The sequence below is a fragment of the Puccinia triticina genome, chromosome 4A (assembly GCF_026914185.1).
Source record: "Puccinia triticina chromosome 4A, complete sequence".
In the NCBI taxonomy this organism is placed as follows: domain Eukaryota; kingdom Fungi; phylum Basidiomycota; class Pucciniomycetes; order Pucciniales; family Pucciniaceae; genus Puccinia; species Puccinia triticina.
The window spans coordinates 1,811,097-1,832,979 of NC_070561.1; the positions used below are offsets into that span (position 1 = coordinate 1,811,097).

At 46.3% G+C, this 21,883-nt stretch overlaps 4 protein-coding genes across 4 annotated transcripts; all 4 read right to left on the reverse strand.

Annotated features, from left to right (window-relative positions):
- Nucleotides 1-1,018: 1,018 nt before the first annotated feature.
- On the reverse strand, nucleotides 1,019-3,260 carry PtA15_4A216 (uncharacterized protein; the record flags this gene model as incomplete). The annotated part of the gene is made up of 8 exons (XM_053168078.1): nucleotides 1,019-1,387; nucleotides 1,483-1,573; nucleotides 1,660-1,717; nucleotides 1,808-2,179; nucleotides 2,276-2,327; nucleotides 2,456-2,587; nucleotides 2,665-2,795; nucleotides 2,876-3,260. The coding sequence occupies 8 exons, from the start codon at nucleotides 3,258-3,260 to the stop codon at nucleotides 1,019-1,021; spliced, it is 1,590 nt and encodes a 529-aa protein (XP_053019323.1).
- A 4,118-nt stretch (nucleotides 3,261-7,378) lies between these two features.
- PtA15_4A217 (uncharacterized protein) lies at nucleotides 7,379-11,923 on the reverse strand (the record flags this gene model as incomplete). The annotated part of the gene is made up of 8 exons (XM_053168079.1): nucleotides 7,379-7,910; nucleotides 7,996-8,169; nucleotides 8,273-8,409; nucleotides 8,517-11,223; nucleotides 11,293-11,399; nucleotides 11,496-11,648; nucleotides 11,719-11,816; nucleotides 11,911-11,923. 8 exons carry the CDS (start codon nucleotides 11,921-11,923, stop codon nucleotides 7,379-7,381), a joined length of 3,921 nt encoding a protein of 1,306 aa, XP_053019324.1.
- An 864-nt stretch (nucleotides 11,924-12,787) lies between these two features.
- Nucleotides 12,788-13,883, reverse strand: PtA15_4A218 (uncharacterized protein; the record flags this gene model as incomplete). The annotated part of the gene is made up of 2 exons (XM_053168080.1): nucleotides 12,788-13,519; nucleotides 13,602-13,883. The coding sequence occupies 2 exons, from the start codon at nucleotides 13,881-13,883 to the stop codon at nucleotides 12,788-12,790; spliced, it is 1,014 nt and encodes a 337-aa protein (XP_053019325.1).
- An 863-nt stretch (nucleotides 13,884-14,746) lies between these two features.
- On the reverse strand, nucleotides 14,747-16,755 carry PtA15_4A219 (uncharacterized protein; the record flags this gene model as incomplete). Its single annotated transcript, XM_053168081.1, has 4 exons — nucleotides 14,747-14,930; nucleotides 15,010-15,035; nucleotides 15,144-15,274; nucleotides 16,596-16,755. The coding sequence occupies 4 exons, from the start codon at nucleotides 16,753-16,755 to the stop codon at nucleotides 14,747-14,749; spliced, it is 501 nt and encodes a 166-aa protein (XP_053019326.1).
- Nucleotides 16,756-21,883: the final 5,128 nt, after the last annotated feature.

The following is a 21,883-nucleotide window of genomic DNA, read 5'->3' on the forward strand; positions in this document are numbered from 1 at the left end:
GTTTGCGAAACCCCGAAGGTTATCACCACCAATCGCACATGACATCTCTCACCGTTATCCTCGTGTACTCACGGGAAGCCCACAGTTGATTTTGATCTGTACAACCTCGTTTAAGCCAATCTTGTAATTGTATAGCTACACATTGGCCTTGTATTTTGTATGAACACTAGCAATCCTCAAGCAAGTATTGTATTTCATCCTCTCAAATAGCATCGTTTTTTGAAAACCAGAGCCACGAATCTGTTGTTTTGATCCTGGCATCAAATAATCAATCCACATTAAGAGCCCAAGTATCTTTGGTCCAAACTGATTTTAGTTGTTGTGTGTGTCTGGAAGAACAGCCAAAAAACATATACATCAGGGGGTATCAAACATGAGAAATTTTAAAACTTAAAACCACATTTTCTCCTGAGCTTAACTACATACACAAGTCCCAAGGTGGAGGGGAGGGACCTATGCGGCAAAAAAATAATTTTGAACAAATCTTGCTATGTAGAGTGTTTGATGGTGCCATATTGTCAGCCTCGAGCTTACCACTTGAGCCTACGCAATACTTTCATAGTAGTACACAATCCGGAGTTGATCTGTTGGGTACTGGCTTTCCCTCCCCATACCAGTTGATTTGTTATTGTCATTTATTTTGCAGATGATTGCATAGTTTACAATGTTACACTCTATGTATACATCAAAAAAATCTCCAAAGCTGTTTCAAGAATTTATGGGGGAGAAAGAATGGGTTAGTCAAGGAAAGCAGTTCTTTTTCTCGGACTAGAAAAAAAAGGAGAAAGAAAAAGAAAAGAAAAAACGTGAGGAAGAAGAGGCTCAACAGATTGGGGGGATTTGCAATCTTTAAAGATCACCCAGGCTTCACACGCCAACCAGAGCACGGGCAAGCTGCTGAGAGAAACAACAGAGATCCAGAAGAGGTTCAAGTTTCTTGGCCAGTCCAGGATGACCAAGACGGAAGGCAACAAGTAATGGAACGACAGTAACTACAGGTATGGGGGAAGAGGCCTCTTCAGTAAAAATGAATAAATAGAAAAGCAGAGATGAGATGGGATTGGGGAGACTCAACTTGGATGGAGTAGAAGAAGATCGGTGCCCTGCCGAAGAGTAACAAAGGGTTGAAGTTGAGTAGGGCATGGGGCAACAAGTCGAGCACGGCGAGGAGAAGAAAGATGGATGTGCTGGAGAGAGAGATGTGTCCCAGATCGGGAGGGTAGGTGGTCGTATAGAAGGCCATCTCCCACGAGCTGCTGAGCCATCGAAATACATGTCCCCTCACCGCTCGCGCTGGGCCGTCGTCAGACACAAATGGAACCGCTAGGTTTCCTACGTCTAAGATTCGGGTCAGGCTGAAAATTAAAATCGACAGGATCGCTAGTTTCTATGCATGGAATCATTCTCTCTAAGTCAAGTGTCCTGGCATACCGCGGGAGTGTTTTCTTCTTCTGAAGATGCAAGTAGGTTTTAAATACGAACTATGTGTCGGTGAAAGGTCTGGATTTTTTCTCGTGGTTCACGAATCAAATGCCGACCGTAAAAAGCTCCGAGTAACACAAAAGGAAGCCACCTAACCGCAGAGAAAATTTTTGATTAGTTACCTTATTGAGGGCTATTAAAGCAATGATCGAGGGAATGAAGGGTCCCGAGACTCACCCAATCGGAGCAAAGTTAGACACCATTCCGAACCTCGGGTAGGTCGACATTTCAGGAGCTTGAAGAAGAAACAAGGCAAACGAAATGATATGAAGGATCAATTAACCGCATCAAAAGAAAAGTTTCCAAGAGAGGGGCAAGGACATACTAGGCGCGAAGAAGAACCAAAACCAATACGAGCGAGTTTGTGAAGACTCGATCCACCAGTCAGGGTCCGGATCTTCCCGATCACCGGGCAACATGTATCCGATCAGCAAGGGTAAAAGCGCCGTGCCGATGAGCAGGAAGGCGTCGATAGCCATCCTGATCCGGTCCGCACACCGTCTCATCCACGCCGTTTCCTGCACATCCTCCGCCGTCTCCTCGCCCGCCAGACCAGTCGTCTCCAGTATACACCCAGTCGTCTTCGTGTACAAGTAATTTAGAATGGCTCGTTCGATTAGAAAGAGGCCAATCAGGATCGTCGTGATGAATATCAAGTTCCATCCCAGTGACCATATCGGCAAGGTTGTCAAAATCACTGAAAAATACAGACAGCGAAAGCGCGTGTTTCTGGCAATGGGCTTGGGTACTCATGTCGAGTTCAAATCGGGTATTTATGAGGCATGTGACGCACCTTTGCCACGGGTTTGGAAGATTGTTTGAGACATCAACAGCTGATTCAACACCTAGAAGAAAATAATTGGACCTCATATAAAGAGGTAAAAGACACACATAGATGAGCAATAGTACATACGATGCGAAATAATGCGACTTTGCAATCCTTGATATTTTACATCAATAAACGTAGACGGACCAATAAACTGAAGCCAAGCTTTAAGGACCTGAAGAAGATTTCATGGGATCTCCAGCCCAAACATTTCCTTGTATGAATCGCAAGTACGGCCGAACAACCCAACACGAAATGTAATGCCGGCGAACAAGTTAACTGTGGGGTCCGAAAGAACATTATTATCATTGCTCTCTCAAAGTCTTTGGGAAGAAAAGGATGTGAGATTACTCAACAGTCAACAGGTGAATTTTGTACTGCGAGGGATGGCTTAATGGGAAGACTACATGTTTGTGCCAGTAGGGAGTAAACGGTTGATTGGAAGTGGAGAAGGGGCCTATGAACTGATTGGCCGTGTAGATGGTTTCTGTTTTGGTGTGAGTGGATGAATGAAATGTCAGTTTGAAACGCACAACGCTCTAGCAGAAGATATAATGTGTTAATTACGCAGGGACAGGACGATAGCCTTGAAGATATCGAGCGTGACCAAGAATCTAGCCTTCCTGAACCGCGCCGGCTGAGAGGATGAGGAGGAAAGGGCGGGAGTTGAGGCGGAGGATTGGAGGTCGATGTCTAGTCCGACGGGGTCGACGGAGAGGTCGTTCTCGTTGAGGGCCACTGACGACAGCAGTCCGACGGGGGAGTGCGAGTAGTTGAGGATGAAGCTGGTGATGGTCGAGTGTGGCTGGCTGGGCGTGAAGAATCGGACGGCTGCCGGCCTCTGGGCTTCCAGGTTGCTGATTTCATCATCGTCGTTCTCCTGTTCTCGTTCGAGTAGATGGCTCGATTCGTGTGGGGCTGACTCTGGGACTGAGCTTGCTGGCTGAGTCATCGGGCTGGTAAAGACGAGGTTGTTCTGCTCGACTTCCTTGCCATCATCGACAAGCTCAGCCACCCGGAAGTGCCCCTCCTCAACAAATCCAAACAACCACGAACTCGGCACTACAACCGCCAATTGCCCCCATGATGGCCCCAATAAGAGGGTGTCATTTCTACAAGCAGATTGTGACGAACTGTATTGGCTTAATCCGAGAAGCTTCCGGCATCGGGCTGCATCCCGGGGACGCTTTGAACTGAAAAGCGTCCACAGGATGCCCAGGGACCATCCAGCGGATGCTACATAGGTGTGCTGAACATCACTCCGACACTTTCGGAAGTGTCCATGCTCAAAACCGTCATTTGGACATCAAAAAACCCATCATTCATTGGGCACTCTCCATCCGGTGTAGAAATAAAGGATGGTCCTGGTAAAAGATGACCAAGTCCGCCTTTCTTCAAGGGTATACCGGGCTGAGTTGTCAGCAATGAAGTCTGCTCCGTACCTTTATGCCCCGCTAATCTTGAGCTCCGCAACAAACCTGATCTGTGGTGTAAGCGGGATTCAAAGCAGACCCACGCATGCCACTTGCAAGGCAAGGCAAGCCGGCGTTCAACTCAAATGTTGAACGTCAACTTGCAGTCTCCCTGAAAAACTGGGTTATCTACTTTGAAACCCCCTAATAGGGGGGGGGTTCACGTAAGGCTGATTTCGCAAATCAGCCACCAAAACCAGCAGATGCAGCTTTTGAAAATCCTGAGAAAGCAAAAAGGTTTGGCTGGGCAGCTCCCCTTTGGAAGCAATCTGCAAGGCATAAACCTTACTCACAGGTGCATGAGCAGACGGAATCAGCATTGCTTTTTTTGCAACGTGAACCCCCCTAATAGTCCACAAGTGGTAAGCTCTGCACTCTGCAAGCAAAGGACACAACATGTAAGGCCGTGTTTGGCGTGATTTGTCCAAAATCACTTCCAGGATGTATGTGCAATGAGTATGGAGGGATGGGATCAGTTAACCAAGTAACAACAAGTTTAAGCATAAATCATAAAATCGTAAAAATATTTTGGTGAGGAAATTTTGTATTACATAATCAAACAGTCATATCCCCTGCAAGAATTTTTTTATGATTTTATAATTTATGCATGCATAAAATTATGCAAACCAACTTTGAACACCATAATTGTATCACAAGGCTTGGCGGTAAGACCAGGTAAGACTTATGTAATAGCAATATATTGACCATGGCAATGTGTGCAAATTGCCATCCTTTTTGAGGTGGTGATTACAGGGCTGTTTGGCACAGCCACCATCATCTAGTGCAGAAGCTGTGGTTTGAGGCAGGTGGGACTCAGAAATCAAGGGGAAATTTTAGGTTGGACCAAGATATCCCCAATGGCTGGGGAGATAATTGAGTGTCAACTCAAGTCATCAAGTTTATGACGCTCAGTGGGATGGACATTAGATTAGAGTTGGCACTTGGGTACATACCTGTTGGCGGGTGCCAGGTGCATGTGCAGGTGTCCAATCTCAGTGAGATTTGAAGCGGGTACCTGGGTTCAAAGTGCTGTCCCTACAGGGTAGGGATGGCTCTTGGTACTGGTTGGCAGACCTGGTGCGTGTAGGCGGGTGCTGGGTGCAGGTGTGGGTGTCTGAATTTCTTGAAATTTGGGCAGATACCCGCGCCTGCCATGGGTACCTGGGTGCAAAGTGCAAACTCTACATGGGATAGTGTCATTTCCCATGTCCCACCAAAAATATACAATATGACGCTTTGATTTTCCAAAGCCTAAGTTAGATGATGAGAAGAAGAGAAAGGGAAAACTGTCCTGTCTCTCCACCTTCCTCCCCTTGACAATTTTTGGCCTCCTTTCCCACCTGACTCCACTCCAAGACACTATTGATAAATTGACAAGAGAAGTGTGCCAGCTCACTACCAGCATATTTGGCTAAGATAAAGTCATCCCAGTTTAACTGGGATAACCTCAGCCCAGCCAATTATGCTGGCAGTGAAATTATTGACTTGAAGGAGAATAAGAAGGTGTTGAAAAAAATGAGAAGAGCAGAGATTGGTGATGTTGGGAAGATTAGAGAAGAAGAAAATACAAACAGGAGAGAAAGTGACAACTGAATGAGGAATCTTGTTGGAGATGAGACAACAGCAATGTTTGATTGGAAGGATAGATGATGTATTAAGTTTAGCACCACAGACTTGAGGATGACATTCAAGTCTATGAGATTGATAGAGTTTTTGGAGAGAAGTATTGTAGATTCATGACAAAGGAAGGGAAGAGCGGGGAGAAGGAAAGAAGGGAATCCCGGTATTTACAGCTGAAAATCATTGAATGACTGAATGATGTCATCAAGTAGGTAAAGGACTGGAGTGGAAAATCATTAGGCAAAGAAGTCAATAGAAGGAGCGTGCAGGAATTTGAGGGGCTTAGAGTGCACCAGAATTCCAAAAGACAGATTTACAGTCTCAGCAGCACCGCAAGAGCTACACTGCGTGTAGCAGCAAGTGTAGCAATTTTGACCTTGCTTCACTACACTTTTAGTAGCAGGCTAGGCGGTACACATTTTGCTACTTTTCTAAAGGGAAAAAAACACAGAAAAATAGCAAGCTATTTTCAATGCAAAGTAGCAGCATTCCACTACTCTTCTTGCTACAGTAGCAGAAAAATCACTACTTTAGCAATCTTGCTGCGCTACTGTAGCGTCATTCAAATTTCAATCCTCAACATCATAAAGTGATGGAGGGTTGATGATTAATTAGATTTGTGGCATTTTCCACAGAAAAGCGGACTTGCCCGCTACACTTTTGGCACAAAAGCAAGCCCATTTGCTACGCTTCTTGCTCTACATAGCGCCAAAAAGCGCAAATTTGGCCACTACACTAAAATTTAGCAAAATTTGAAAAAATACGGCTTTGCTACACACGGTTCAAATTTGAAGTGCAGTGCTGGTGCTTTGCTACTGCTCTAAATAGTGATTTTTTGATAGTGCTAACACTACTCTGGATCTAGAGTAGCAGGGGTTTTCTTTGCTATGCAAAAGCACCACTTTTTGTAGTGAAGCATAGCTCTTGCAGTGTTGGTCTCAGTCTCAATGAGCCAGCGTACCTGCAGAGGAGTGAGTCCACCAGTGGGTCTAGGAGAGCCTTAGCCATCCAGATCCCAGGAGGATGTTAGATTATGAATCTGGCAAAGGGAAAATTAGAGAGCACAGTGTGGCATTGGCATGCAACAGGAATGATAAAAAATGAAAAAAAAAAATGCCAATGATGTTCTGGGTGGATGGGTTATCCACCAATTTTAAATCAAATTCAAGGACTGCAGCCCAAATCATCACCAATTTGACTCAATTTATTTGATCCAATAAAAATCATTGGCAAAGGTTTCATTTTTTTTGTTTCATTTTTTATCATTCCTGTTGCATGCCATACTGTGCTCTCTAATTTTCCCTCCTTGGTTTGAACAGTATGTAATGAACATTTATGGTGTTCAAAGTTGGTTTGCATAATTTTATCCATGCATAAATCATAAAATCATAAGAATATTTTGGTGAGGAAATTTTGTATTACATAATCAGACAGGCATATCCCCTGCAAGAATTTTTTTTATGATTTTATGATTTATGCATGCATAAAATTATGCAAACCAACTTTGAACACCATAATTCTGAGAAATTTGCCAGAAACTAGATAATTTTCACTTTTTACTTTTTTACTTTTTACTTTTTTTATTTCATAATCATTCTTGGGAACTTCTTTTCCACTCCCATGAATTAAAGTCTGTGGCCTGAACATCTGTACTGAAAATTGTGGAGGTAAAAACTTGGGATAACCCACTGTACATTGTTGGCCCAATCAACACAAAGGCACACTTGAAGTTGATAAACATCATGCAGGTATTTTGGCCTCTCCCAACAGGAGACTGCTGGCGGCACGGTTGCACACAAGCAGCCCGAGGTGCACTCCTGGCGGACGGTGTTGATACGCGTTCCAAGAGCGCCAGCGGCGTAGGCGCCCCCAAGTCTTGAGTTCTATTTATCAGTTAGGTCTAGGCTGCAACAGAATGGCTCTGATGGATACTGGTGAAAGTCAAGGGGAAAGATGATGATACAGTAATAAGATATGGTCAGGCCTTCTTCTTCGGGTTCTTTTTGACCACCTCGAAGTCTCCGTCTTCGTCCGGATCAGCGGCCGAGAAGGAGGAAGAGTGGAAGCTCAAGTCTGAGTCCGACCCTTCGTGGCCAGAAGACCCGAGAAGATCGCTGATTTCTGCGTAAGAACTTTTACCGGTTGTGGCAGTCTTTGAGAGATTGGAGGATTGGGTCCTCTTACTCGACCGTGTTTTGATGGCCGGAGTAGCTGCATCCTTCGATTTGGGGGCTGATGTACCCGTGGATGGTGCGCTGGTTTGCTGGACTTGCACGGCCTCCTTCGGCTTGATTTTGCGTGCTTTTGCCGGGGGTTTAGTGGGCTTCGGGTTGGCGCGTTTTCGGCCCTTAGGAGGACGCACTACGACCTCGTCTGACGACGATCCTTGGTGCTGCTGCTGGTCTCCAGTTCCCTCTTCTTCTGCAACATTCTGATTGGCTTGCTTCTTCTTCTGCCTCCAGTTTTGGACAATCTTTTGTAATCTTTGGCTTGAGATGCCGCTGTCAATTCTGCATTCGCCATCCACCCAAAATCATGAAACAAGACCGATCATCAGCTCTCTTGTGTAGCCCTCTTATAAATTATTCTGCTTACCGTGGTGGAGCAAGTCGCTTAACCTTATTACTCTGGACAGAATAATCGAAGAAGTCGTCCAAAACACCCTGGGTTTGAACGGTACCATTCAACCTTTGAGTTTGTCTTTTGATTAGAGGGACGATCACTTCGTCGGTTTTGATAGAGGACCAGCTTAGATGATCATATAAAAACCTATGTAGACATTACATTCAAAAGAATGGATCTCAGTGACCATTTTTTTTTCTTTCTTTCTTTTGACCTCTCAACTGCCTTCCCGAGTAAAAATATGACAAACTCTCGAATCCCATCCAGATCAGGTAATCCCCAGACGAACTTCTCAGTCGAATGATCAACGGTTGGGCGAAGATAAGCCTCGGCCACAGCGGGGTTCGGCCAATTATCATCTATCCAGATTTTATCCTTTTTCTTGCGCTATATAATCAGTTTTTTTTTACAAAAAGATAGTTTAGTTAATCAGATTAGGGTGGAGTTGTTGTTTGTCATTCTTGAAATCAAAAATATAGTATATGCTCACTCACAAATTTCTTCCTGAAGGATGTCCCCGACTCCAGTTCGGTATCCTTACCCACCTGAACCTTCTCCCACCAATTTTTGAAGTTCAACAGACCGGACAGATTAGGATTCTGATGGGTGACTTTATTAGTCGAAAAGGCGGGATCGAATTCGGACAAGATCTCCATGGCGGTCACTGGCCCGACACCATTTAACCCGTCGGTGTAATCCGAACCTAGTAAGAAGGCTAGCTGGATGAGTTTCTGTTGGTCGAGGCCTAACTCTTGGTCCAAATCATTCATCAGATAACATTCGACAAACTTGTTCTGGTTGAATAAGTTCTTATAAACCCGATGACCACCAAACAGGAAGACATCCGAATCATCGGTGATGATTCCATCCACCAATCCCAGCTTCAAGAGTTCTGCACATTGGGCCTCTGCTTCCATCGGAGAGACAACGAAGGGGATTCCGAACAGCTTCAGTAAGCCTTGGATATCTTGAGACATTTGGACGTTGACATCATCTGCATCTCGTCTATCTTTTGCTTTTTGTGCTTTCAATCGTTGGACCTCCGAGTCGGCTTCTTGTCGGATTCCTCCCAGTTTTTCTTGGTCCTCTAAGCCTGCCAAAAAGCTTTCCCATTCGTTTGCCTCCAGGACGAGATTGGTGTCAATCGCTTGCTCTTCGGCCTCGATCACTCTATTAAATTCCTCTTCATCTGAGCCAATATTCTGAGCATCCTTCTCAATTGATAACTCGGGTGTTGGTGTACGAGACCAAGGAATGCTGATTTCGGGTGACTCTGAGCGCGCGTCTTTGTTTCCTAAGTCTAACCCACTCGCCCCACCTTGTCGAGGGGACTCGGCGTCTTGCAAACGTGAATCATTATCTGGAGAAGGCTTAGTTATTTCGCTGATATTCGAAGTAGACTGCACGGCTCGGTCATGGCTCGGTAGGTCTTTGGAATCGGAATCAATCGAGGTGAGTAACTGATTTGAATTTTTCTCAGTAGTAGAGAGCTTGGCGGGAGTAATTGGAATACGATCAATAGATGACGAGGGGGGCACGAGTGTTTCAGGCGATGACGATGATGGAATATTGCGGAGATTTGATGGATTGATTGGTTCATTCAATGCCGGGAGTTTTTCTACTTGATCATTACTTTCATTTGCTGGAGCTGTGCTAGCAGGAGATGTGGTTTGGTTTTCGTTTGAATCTAAGAAAGACATCCTGCTCTGCTTATCATTAATAGCTATGTGCTCCGCTCCATCTGGTGTTGACTTTGAAACACTCGGAATTATTTTAACTTGAGGCGTCTTATCAGGCACAGTTGCCTTCGATTGGGGAACCGTTTCTAGGCCAATTTCCTTATTTTGTCGACCATAATTTTCGTTTTCAGAGATCGCTGGTTCTTCTGGGTTGGATGGAATGCCTTGGATTGAGCTCGCCTTCATGGCTGTTTGGGTTTCTTGAATGGGTGCGGCAGTTGCCGGTATCAGAAATTCGTCGTCTACTTCCAATTCGACTGATTCCAAGATATCATTGATCGTTTCCTTGGAGGCGATGCGTGCTGGGGACTGTGTAGAAGAAGTAGCAGTAGCAGACGTGCTGAACTGTTGTTTGGCTACCTCGTGCGGCTTACTCTGTGGACCCGTTGTTCTAGTTCCCTTGCTCGTCCCTTCACCTAAATCACGACTAGGGCCAGATTGGTTGGAAGCATCATGCGCTGCTAGCTCAGATATGATGTCTCTCATCACTTCATCTTCTTCATCTGAAATTCGGAATAGGTTAACGTCATCCTGGGGCTTGGAGGCGGAGGTCTCCTCCACCTCAACTACTGAATGAGGGTCCTTCGTCCCATAGTGAAACCGGATGGCATTCCTCCAGTCATCCTCTTGCTGTTGCCGGTTTGGCTTGGGCTTGCTGACGGGTGCTGGCAGAGGGACTTCCTCGAATTCCAGATCGTCGTCTGAGTCCGCCGGTAAGTCCTTATTTTGTCTCAAAGATCCTGTGGGCTCGGCGATTTTGACTTCCTCAAACTCTACATCCTCTTCATCAGATTCTACGTCGACCTTGACTGGATTCTTGCTGCTTCCAGTCTCTTGCTGACTTTCATTCTCGATTCCCAAGATCCAACCCTCTGAGGCTTTTACGAGAACGTATTCCTTGTTTCGTTGAGCAGCTATTTTGACAGGGATCGTGAGATTGGCCTTGGCGACCATATCGGTGACAGTTAGAAGCTTCTGGGTGAGATCGTTACGCTTTTTAAGGTTCAAGATCTGCGTTTGACTGAATTCATGATCATTCGTCTTGCGCATCGCCTCTACTCTCGTCCTATTGGGTTGACGGGACTTGACCCGAAGATCGCCAATGATTTCGTACTTCAATTCAGTCGATAGGGACTGGAAATGAGGAGAGTTAATGTCTAGATCTTCGGGAGTAAACTCGTGGATGAATTGTTTTAATTCCATCTCAGTAGCCAGTCGGTGATCCGTATCGTTCTGGGTAACCGAAGGAATCTTATCGATCGGCGGAAGCTGGTACTGATCCTTAGGGACAAATCTTGACTTCTTTGTGGGTGACGGAATCGGGGTGGTGTTTTGTTCGGTGGGATCCGACTGGCGTTTCCTCCGAACACTGTTCTTCTCCGAGAAGTCTTGGGCAATGGGATGATCGAAGTATACGGTATCTGGTGTGATCAGCTCACCCGTTGGCTTGACTTGGGAACGCCTGAGATCACGTTGACAAAAACCGGATCAAATTGGGAATGCAGCTTAGAGTCCAAGGAAACTAACTGACTTTTGAGCTTCCATTACAGCTGCTTGTCTGAGTTGAGCTGCGAGTAGTTTCTCAGCTGTCTTTGCCAGATTGTCCTGCACGCCTCGTTTCCGTTTCTTTCTTTCGTTCTGAGAGAAAAAAGGAGATTGGATAGATCATTACAATAAGACTCTCCAAATGACAGTGCTCTTGTTGTGCGTTGAAAAGAAGGATTGAACACGCACAATGGTTTGTTTTTTGAGTATCGGGACACCACCGTCGAATACGAACACAGGCTTGATACCGTAGTACAACAATTTAGAAATCCTTCGGAGGAAACCCAAGATGTGAGCATTGACGATTCCTTTTCCTTCACGGTCTCTCATCGCTTTTTGAAACTGAGTTGACAGAAATCGCGTTGAGTATGGATCCGCGTAAAAGCTTGAGGATCAGATTCTCAGACGTTACCTGATAGAGCCAGATGGATGAATCTATGGCCAATCTCTTGCTGCCCATTGTCTCGAGATTGACTGGACGGGCGACGGGCGAAATGAGGGTCCATAATCCTGTAGTGTTGAACAGCAAGCAAGCAAAGGTTTCGGTGAGCTTCACTGGGATCCTGAAGGGTGGACTAAGAGGAGAATCGTATTACATACATACCCTGAACACCCATCCTGGCCTACGCTTGACGAGGAGAACCCGAGTTGATTTGGAGGAGAGTGTGAGTGTAAATATGTACAGCTCCCCGTCGGAGGTGATTGCTGGGAGAAGTCCAGGCGCGCTCATGTTGACCTGCCAGGGCAAACTACCCGATTCTTGCTCGTGTACTTAGTACCACTCCATTCCCGGATACATGCGTTCCAACCGCAAACAAAGGATAGCAAAGGATGTTTGTTGTCTTTGCCATAACCCCATTCACAAAACCACTATGTATTTATGTAAACATGATCTATTTCACAGAGAAATACAATACCGACGTGCTTAACTCACATACAGAAATGAATCAGATGATACATTGATCCCTTTCAAGACAATCCCAACAACGAAGGAACAGCAAACAGACGGGTTGGAAAGATACGATTGGTATAAGTGATATTATTTTGATCAGCAGATTTACACCACACCACACCAAGTCACAGTAAAAGAGGAAGACAATCAATCACAAACAAGAGAAATACAGTTGGATCTACATATATATATACATATATCAAGGGGGAGTGGAAAAATGGAATGAAAAAAATATCAACACACAAGAAAGGGGATAATAACGACACATGTGACAAATCAGAAAATGCGGCTGGGGGGCCAAGATCAAGGAGAATGCAAAAAAGGGAAAAACGACAGGTGAGCAGCAGGGTTTCCAGGAAGAAGGAGAGGGGTGGAAGCACAGAACATCGGGATATATATGATGATCGGGTGTTTTTTTGGGGGGAGGTTGGATAAAAAGAGGGAGATGTGGAAAGGGTTATGTTTTGAAGAGGCGGAGGAGAGTGTCTATGGAGCAATGGAGGGAGGAGGGCAGAGGAAGAGGGGCTCGTCAGATGGGTTCGAAGGAGTCTGAGCCGAGGTCCGACCAGTTCCCGTCGAGAGAAGGCGAGTGAGCAGAGGATGGGATCACGGGCTCGTCCGCGACGGCCCAGTCATCCGAGTCGCTCTCCGGGGGCGTGTCTGCGGGGATCGATGTGGGGGATAGCTCGGAGAGAGACTTGGGCGATGCGGGGACGGAGAGTTCGGTGGACAGGGGATGATGGGCATCGGGGACGGAGAGGCGGCCGTCCTGCTCCTGCTCCTCCTCCTCCTCCTCCTCCTGGGCGTCCTCATCGCGCTCGGTTTCGGAGCGCGGGGAGGCCTCGAAGTGTTCGGCCTGTTGGACGCGGTGCAGGCTGGCTGGGTCGGACGGCTGTGAGTGAGAGCCAAGCTGGAGGGCGAGCAGGCTTCCGAAGGCGTTGTCGGCCTGGCTGGGCTCCCAGTCGATCAGCGGCTGCACGTCGGCGATGTCCGTCGTCGACTGCAGCTCGCCGTCCCGCGCTGGGGACAGCTCATGCTGCGGGGCGGGCGAGCAGCGCTCGTCGGCCTCCACAGACTCCCCCAGACTCGGCGCGATGAAGATCACCGGGTCGGGGATCGGGATGTCCAGGATCGGGCTGAACGCGCACAGCCGCTTGAGGTCCGACTTCGACGAGCTGGCCGAGGGCGTCGGGCTGCTCGAGCGGTGGGAACGTGGGATGGGCGGATAGAACTGCTGGCCAAGATCGATAAGCGGGTAGTCCTTGGAACGGTCAAGAGGGATGGAAGTTTTAGTATGATCTCGAATGGGATGCGGGGCGATTTGGGAGAAGAGAGGGACTTACGAGCTGGCCCTGGGCGGATTGATTGGTGGAGCGGTGTCTGAGGCTGGTGTGGTGGATATTTTTGGAGGTCGAGGCGGAGCTGGAGTGCTGGGCCGAGTGGAGTTCAGCATCCCGCAAGCCCTGGAGTCTCCGGATGCGCGATTCCTTTTCGGCGCGGATGGTTGCGCAGTAGGTGTGGTAGGCCTCCTCCTCGTCCGACTTGCGATTCAGCTCGGTGTAGATCACGTATCCTGCGCCGACGATGATGGCCATTCCGGCGGCAATGACGATGGGGTGGGGCATGGTGGAGTGCTGGCTTTCTCTTTTGGAGGGATGGTTCTGGGAAGTTCCAGTGGAGGTTCTTGTTCTCCGGTGAGGCCTGAGCTGCTGAAGGTGGAGGATGGAGAAGATGTGAATATGTATGTATATGTATTTGTTTGTTTACGTCAATCTCGAGACACTTTTCCCTGTTGAGCTGACAAGACTGTGGGTGAGAGTTCGATCGGGTGTTGCTGACAGGGCGCGTTGTTTATAAGACAGGGAGACGGGCACAAGAAGCACGCAGGCTGGGCAGCGGACGGGTATGGTGACAAGTAGCTGGATGCCAAGAGAAGGCGGAGGGCGGTGACGGAAGATGTGTATTCTGCTGGGGTAGCCGATGCCCAGCAAGTCGGTGCTGGTTTTATAGCATCGTCGCCATGGCCTGGCGAGTGGTCGCGAGGCAGGGATGCTCGGTGGAGACGCCTGGACGGCTCCGCGGGTCGCGCGTGCCGAGCCGGCTACCGATCAGCGTCGGCTGGGGCGGAGGGATGCTCGGTGACTAGCCCGATGAGCGCCGAGCCAGCCAGGCCACATCTTCCCAGACTCATCCCATCTCATCCTGCCCTACACATCCCGACTGGGAAAACCCCCAGCTTCTCAGATGGCCTGCACTCTGCTGCAATCCCAGGCCAAGCTATGGGCGAGACCAGCCTGACTTGTCGCAACCTCACAAGATCAAGCATCCCCCCCCAAAAAAAAACGAACTGCACTTCTCTGCTGAGAGCGAATAGAGATAGGCTTTTCGAATGTGATCAAGTGACCTCAGAGTGAGATAAACGGAGAAGGAAAGAATCGTACAAGGTGATCGAACAGGGAGTGAAGGATGGGGTGTGTGGGCAGCTCGGTTATTTCTTGTCGCCCTGGCCAGTGACCCAGCCGAGCAAGCTGTCCTTGTGCTTGATCTGCTCCTCCGACTGCTTCCGGAGCTCCTGGATCGTCTTCGAGTTCGGCGAGGACAGGTTGTCCCATGCCACGTATCCCGAGAATGCGATCAGAGCTAGCCCGAATCCCGGGAACATGTTCTTGATCCTGCAACAAAAGAACAACAACAACAACCCAGGGTGTTAGTAACATGTATGTCAGTTTATCATGGTTCAAGTTGGCCCACTGGGTTCTTCTTGAAAATACTGGATGCTGTGTCACCGAACAAACGGCAAAAAAAATCAAACAATCAGAACAATTATCGAAAACCATTCCCGCGACTCAGGCGCAAAGATATGAAAAAAAACGGTGCAACTCAACTCGACGCCAGGCTTCCCTCTTCGCCCAGGGATCCCGATAGATCGTCTCATTAGGGGCACCCATTTTACCGACCGTATAGTCGAAGACTTGAGCCGAGGTAACGGAAAATACGACGAGCGGTCTGCTTCGGGCTTGATGTTTTTTTTAGGGGGGGGGATCGACTGTATGAAAGGGTTTCGGAATAAATGAGGGATACGTGAGCTGCTTCCTTCCTTTCAATCAGCTTTCTTCTTGTGTATGACTGACCTGGTTGTTCTGCGCCTGGAGCCTGGATCGAGTGGATGGTCGTCCCGCTTCCCTCCTGCGCCGGGACGAGCATGTAACACCACCTGTCCCTGACAGATGTCACACACCCAAGTCCTGTACCGAACAGGAAGCCCGAGGCACCTGCAGTGCACCAACTTAAATCACTCTCTCTCTCTCAAAAGAGCTACTAATTTTCCTTACAATTTCATGCTAAGGTCACGGTAGACTGCCATCTTCGTGTGATCCTCCTTTGCATTTGAGCTTGTACCAATAAGAAGTCTGATTGTATCCTGCCTATTGTGTCTTTTACTCCTTCCCAAACCCAAAAAATCCTGCCACTTTCTTGCGTCTTTTAATCCTTCCCAAACCAAAAAAAAAAAAAACTCCATGTTGGCCAAAACAATCAGTGCATCACTGTTTTTTTATCTTGCACACTTGGGATTTGGAGTGAAAAAGCGCAAATGACTGTGCCCCCAAGCATCCTGCAGCTTATCAACTGTCTGAGAATGTTTTTCCCTCGGGGAAAGTGTGTGGAGTGGCACTAAAAACACTGATTTAGGGTCCTTCAGGTTGGCTGTTGTAATCAACCATCTTCAAGCTGTTTAAATGAACCGGGAAGGAAGACCTACAGTTATTTTATTGCATCACAGGTTAGCTAGTAAGTAGGGCTTCCTGATTATCCAAAAACTTTAGTGGAAATATGTGGATATTTATACGGAGCTATAGCAAAATTTGCGGGAAATAGCCCCCACAAATGCACAATTTCTTGAAATTAGCTCACTCTAAGGGCCTTTGCACCCCGTAAAAAGCACTTTTAAAAGTTTTCTGTCCCAACATGTGCTGATTCTAATGTACCACACTCAATCAAGCCAAGACTCTGATATCATTCTTGAAAAATCTTTGCCTGAATTGGAATTAAAAAATGGTTGGATTTTCATGAAAGCCAACATTAGAACACTAGAGCACCTTTTGGTTATATATTCTTCATATAGGAAGTTAGTGTAAGAATAAAATCCCTGATAAAATGTTTGCAGTCCTCCTAATTCCTTTTGAATTGAATCAAAAATTGATCTTGCAACTGGTGTCATAATATCAGCAACCCCTCCGATAACATACTGGGCGACGTCCTGAAATTTTTGGGGAATTACATCAATTATCTTATCTTCTGAAAATACATATCCAAATATTATACTGCAACTGTCTTACTAGGTGCGCCCCTGCCTCCCCCTCCGCTCCCACCGCTCCCACCGCTCCCGCCGCCCCCGTCGTTCCCGCCAGGCCCGCCGGTGCCGCTGCCGTTGTCCCTCCTTTTGCTTAGGGAGTTTGCGGAAGGCAGGCCAATTATTACGAAGGTCGCTAGCAACATGATGGTAAGGGGGTAAGAGGAGATCATTAAAATAGTTCAAGCTTGGTATCTCAATGTGGTTGACGCTTGCAATAAAATCCTCCAATGATATTTTGAAATGCAATTCTGATGGTATAGTCCAAAAAATGCTGTGATAGTTTTGCTTTATTTTGTGGTGGAGAGAAAGAAGATTACTCCCCAACGGGGCCAACTTTTCATCTCTCAAAGGCAAAAAATTAAAATGGGAGCTCTTCGCGCTATGCAGAGTATAACCGTTGCCAAGTCGCACCAGACATGCTCTCTAATGATTAAATGGTTAATGAGGTAGTTTCACCGGACTGAGATCAAGATTCTTGCTTCGGTTGCTTGGTTCTAAAATGGACTTCATTAAATTTTCCATGGAAATCCTGTTAAAGTTTTAGACCCGTTGTTGCCTTCCGAAGGATTTTGACCGAGGAGCTGATAGAAACTATTTCTTATGTGGGGACTTTGAACCAAAAGAGGTGGTTCATAAAATAAATACTCCGACTCAATGATTTATTACCAATGATATTAGAGAAGACTATAAACCAAGTTCAAGGTCACACTTGTGACAGATGAATACAACAACTTGAGAAGAGAACTAGAAGTCTCAACTCTACAGGACACAATTATTTCAGAATCTACAGGTCTAAAATAAAGAAGATATAAATTCTAGAACTACATGTCTAGAATGAATAAAATTAAGAACTACTTCATGTCTCAATATAATGATAATTTTATGATAACAGCATTTTTGATTGGTGGTGAAATAAAAGTAGAGGCTGAGAGAGACTAGAAATCTAACAAATTCATCAACTATCATCCTCAGTCACCAATACCAAGGGCAAGTTTTCCACTCAATTCTCCACAAGACAACCCACTTCATTTCTAGTTTTTATCTTGTTTGCATTTTCATTCATAAGAAATATCCGGCAACAAAACCCTTGATTTGCTCAATTTAAAACTGCTGCACTGATATTGAGACTTTTGTTTTGGCTACAGTTGTTGGCACAAGCAAAATCTTGTAAAAAACTTCACGCAAATAGAACATTGAATTGGTGCCTCTTTTCCTGTCTTATGCATTCATCAGGCCACTTTTTTAATCCAAAATGTGTGATTTTCTTTTTATTCTCCTTTCTGTGAAGTATTTCATCACAATAGAAGTTTAGAAAAACTTCAGAGCCTCTTTTAAGGTCTTTATTCACAACTTTTTTTTTTTAAAAAAAAAAAAAAACTATCTACATTTGGGTGCTCCTTGGAAATCAGAAAAACTTCTACATTTTTTTACAAGTTGTTCATTGGGTCCACACTTGAGCCAGAGCTCAATTGCTGTATCTAAAAGTGGAGTTAACCAAAATTACTTAAATCACTGGGTTTTAAAGCAATTATCTTATCTCCAGCAAGTGTCATCTGGTTGGGTTTATTCTGGTTTGAATGGTTCTGGGTAACTGCTGCCCAAAAAAACTATGAACTCACAATTCTAGGCCTTTAATCATTGTGGTATGTGTCACAGTCAAACCTGTCTAACAGAAAAAGATGTACTGATGTGGCCAGTCTCCTCCGGGCCCGACATGGGGAATCCATACCAATCTACAGTCTTGTGCTCAGTCCTTTAGGGAAATTCAACCGGCAGTTTTGAATTCATACCAAATTTGAAACACCATGGCAAAAAACCAAATCCAATGTCAAAAGCCTCTGGTGGAGTTGGACTACAAATTCTACACAAATGCACTATTTAGATGAAAATTTGGGGACTTGACATTGTCATTCCAAGTGACTGAACAAGTCAGGCATAGCCCTTTCACTTTCTTGCCAAGAAAGCAGTGATTGATAATTTCTAAAAACAACAAATGGCTGCTTGTGTTTGGCGTGGAAATGAATCTTGCCTTCAGCCATGAAGTCGGATTATATCTCTCTCATCTGATGCCGGCAAAGTGGAGTCCACCGTTGGCGGCGGGCATGCTCCCAAATCAGGGACCATTTGTCAGTCAAAAAACTGGGCAATTCTCTTGCCCACAGCTCACAATGAGTGTCTCTTTACTAAGATGCCGCCCGTGGGAGATGGGAAGAAACTTCAAGAACAAGCGCTAAGTGTTTTTCATTATGAACGGAAGCAACCGTGTCCAATGGGCACCATTTGGAGAAGTCAACAAAGAGAAGCTACAAGTTCAATTCTCACAATTCAATGTTCATCCACTGGCGGGCCTATCTCATGACCAACATTGCCTAGTTACAACACCAAGACAACAATGTGGAACTCCGACCGGTGCTGGGCCGTCGGCAGTTACTGGAAGGGATATTGCACCTTAGCGCTGCCTTCGCGGTGGTCCTGAGGTTTTGTAAGAGTCTCCTTTGAGACTCTTCACTGAGCTTAGAGAGGCGTGTGGCACAGGCACAAAGCCTCAACAAAAGGTTCTAGGAACCACCTTAGTCTAGCCCAGGAGAGAAGGTCAGCTTCTCTCTGTATTCACAAGGGGTCTTGAGGGTTGAGATGAAAAGAGAGGAAAGAAAGAAATGAGCTTACCTAGCCCAGGAGAGAAGGTCAGCTTCTCTCTGCTGGACTAGGCGGGGTCTGGGGAAAAGACTATAACCTCGCGGGTTGGCTGATGTAATCCGCCCCTTGTGAACCATGGCTCACAGGCTTAAGAGTCTGGGGAATCAAGTGGTAGCGGAAGTTGGAGGGGGGGATTTGTTGAGAGACAACAAGATGTGGATTCTCGTTGGCGGTATTTTGTTGTTGAGGATTTGAGAGAGAATTCCAGCAAAGAGACTGGGGAATGTGATCTAAAAAAGGGGATTTGGAAGATTGGGACTCAAAGCGGCTGTGAGTTGAAACTCAGAAGACTGTGGAGAAATATCAGGATCAATATGCCTTAAGATTCTGATGAGAATGATCTGAGAAGGTTCAGACAAAGTCCCATGCCACCCCATCATCTGAGTTCAAACTGAACTCAGACTCCGGGGTTGTGACAAGCTGCGGGACAGGTCATCATACGCCTGCGCATCTCTGCGCCCGCAACAACAAGAAGAAAAGAAAGGAAACAAAACAGACAAAACAACCTGAGACGGAATTGGAACAAAACCAACCCTCCACATAACAAAACCCTCTCCAACATGCGCATATAAAGAAAAGAATCAAAAAAGAATCAACAAAGTTGGAAGAAAAAGAAAAAATGAGAACAAGGAACACAACATAAAACAGAAAGAAGTAAAAGTAGTCCTGATACATCTTGAGTATTCTGCCGTGCGCACCGCGTGCTGATTGATCTTGATGTCTTGATGACAAAAACTTGAAGAAATCCCTCTCGCCCCGGGCGCCACAAAAATGATCACCACATCTCCACCACACTTGCAGTCTGTCCCTAGACTTCTTGTCTTCCATCCGTGCACTACGAAAAGAAAAGAAAAGGGAAAGAAGGGGGAAAGGATCTTCTGGTTAGGAGAGTCCTCGCGGGAGTAAAAACTTTTCACCTGATCCGCGGCGAAACGCCTCTTCAACTCCGTGCCGTAGAGCTCTGCAAGCACGTAGGAGCCGTCGGGAACCTGCTACACAACGCGGTAGGGGCCGTTCCATCGGTGGGCAAACAACTGCCCCCACTGCGTCTCCAAGGACCGGTAAAGGCAAGAAATTGATTGCCAGGCTTGAGGGGCTCTCGAATCCGTGCTGCATTATTTTCTTCCCAATAGCGCAAGCGTCGCCCCGCGCATCCATCAGCTCCTTGTAAGAAATACTACGAGTCTCTTCGCTGCGCTCCAGTTGCCGGGAGTGCGCGACGAGGAGGTCAGACATGTCCTTCACCGCTTCCCAGTCAACGCCAAGATAAGATTTGATTTCAAGATCCAGAGGAAGCACTGCGTGCTGGCCAAAAACAAGCTCATACGGGGAGTAGCCTGTTGTCCTCTTGGTGGAGATCTGGTCAGAGAGAAGAATTGAGTTCTCAGCAGTAGCATACTTGTCAACCGGTCATGTAGTGATAAATAGAGTTGTAAACCTAAATGAAACCTACTTGAATGTTAGTCTAAATAGTAATTGTGTACCACTTCCTATTTCTCTTTTTTCACTTGCACATCAGGTGTGCTTGCTGTTGTCTCAACTCAGTCTTGTGTTGTGTGCTAACTCCCTTGCTGGTCTTTGCAAAGGTTCATTGTTATTTCATTTCATTTTCTTCTCATCTCATGTTCATGAAATAAACCATTCCGTTACTCATTTCTCCGGCTAGCTTTACCAAGGCCGACTTGAGGGGTCCGTGACCACGCTCAATCATTCCCTGCCCTTCAGGATAATAAGGTGTAGAGATACAGTGCTGGCCCGGGAGCTTGCGTAACATCTCAGTAAATGTGCCGCTAAACTCTGATCTACCATCTGTTGAGTAAGATTGCGCTAATGCGTAGCGCATTGTCCAATTTTCTTGAAGGAAAGCCGCAAATGCTTCCAAGGTGAGATTGTTCAGGATCTTTGCTTCAAACCACCCTGAGATGTTGAGTTATAGAGCTGTTGTTATTTCTGTTTCATCTCTAGTTGTGTGCTACATACATGTCACATCCACTTCTCACATTTCACTACAGTTTCACATTGTCATCTAGTGTACTGGAGGAAGCAGACTTGGAATGACTTCCCTTTCCTCATCCTTCCACACCATCATCCACTCACCCGCATTGTATCTGCTGTCTTCAGGTTAGTCATTCTCTTTCCTTTCTCTTCTTGTTGTTTTCCTTTCTTTTCATCTTCTGATGTATGCAATCCATCCTTCCACACCATCATCCACTCACCCGCATTGTGTCTGCTGTCTTCAGCTCTTGTCTCACTTATCATGAGAAGTGGTCGCAAGCCAAAATCAAATACTTAGTGCTGCTAGCCTTGAGATGAACAGCGTTGTGGTGATTCATATAGGCAGGCGTGTTAGAATGTCCACTTGGAGATAGCACGGGCGGAAATGCACAGAGCGGCTGAGTGCAGAGTGAATTCCGGTGACATAAGCACTGAGGATGATGTCAGAAAGCACACTAAGAAAGCTTATGGAAAGTCACACGCGGATGGAATGCACGGGTTGCGGATTGCAGATTTCAGATTGTTGTACCAGAACAGAAAGACAGGGCTGGCTATTGAACGGTTTTTAGTTATGCTACA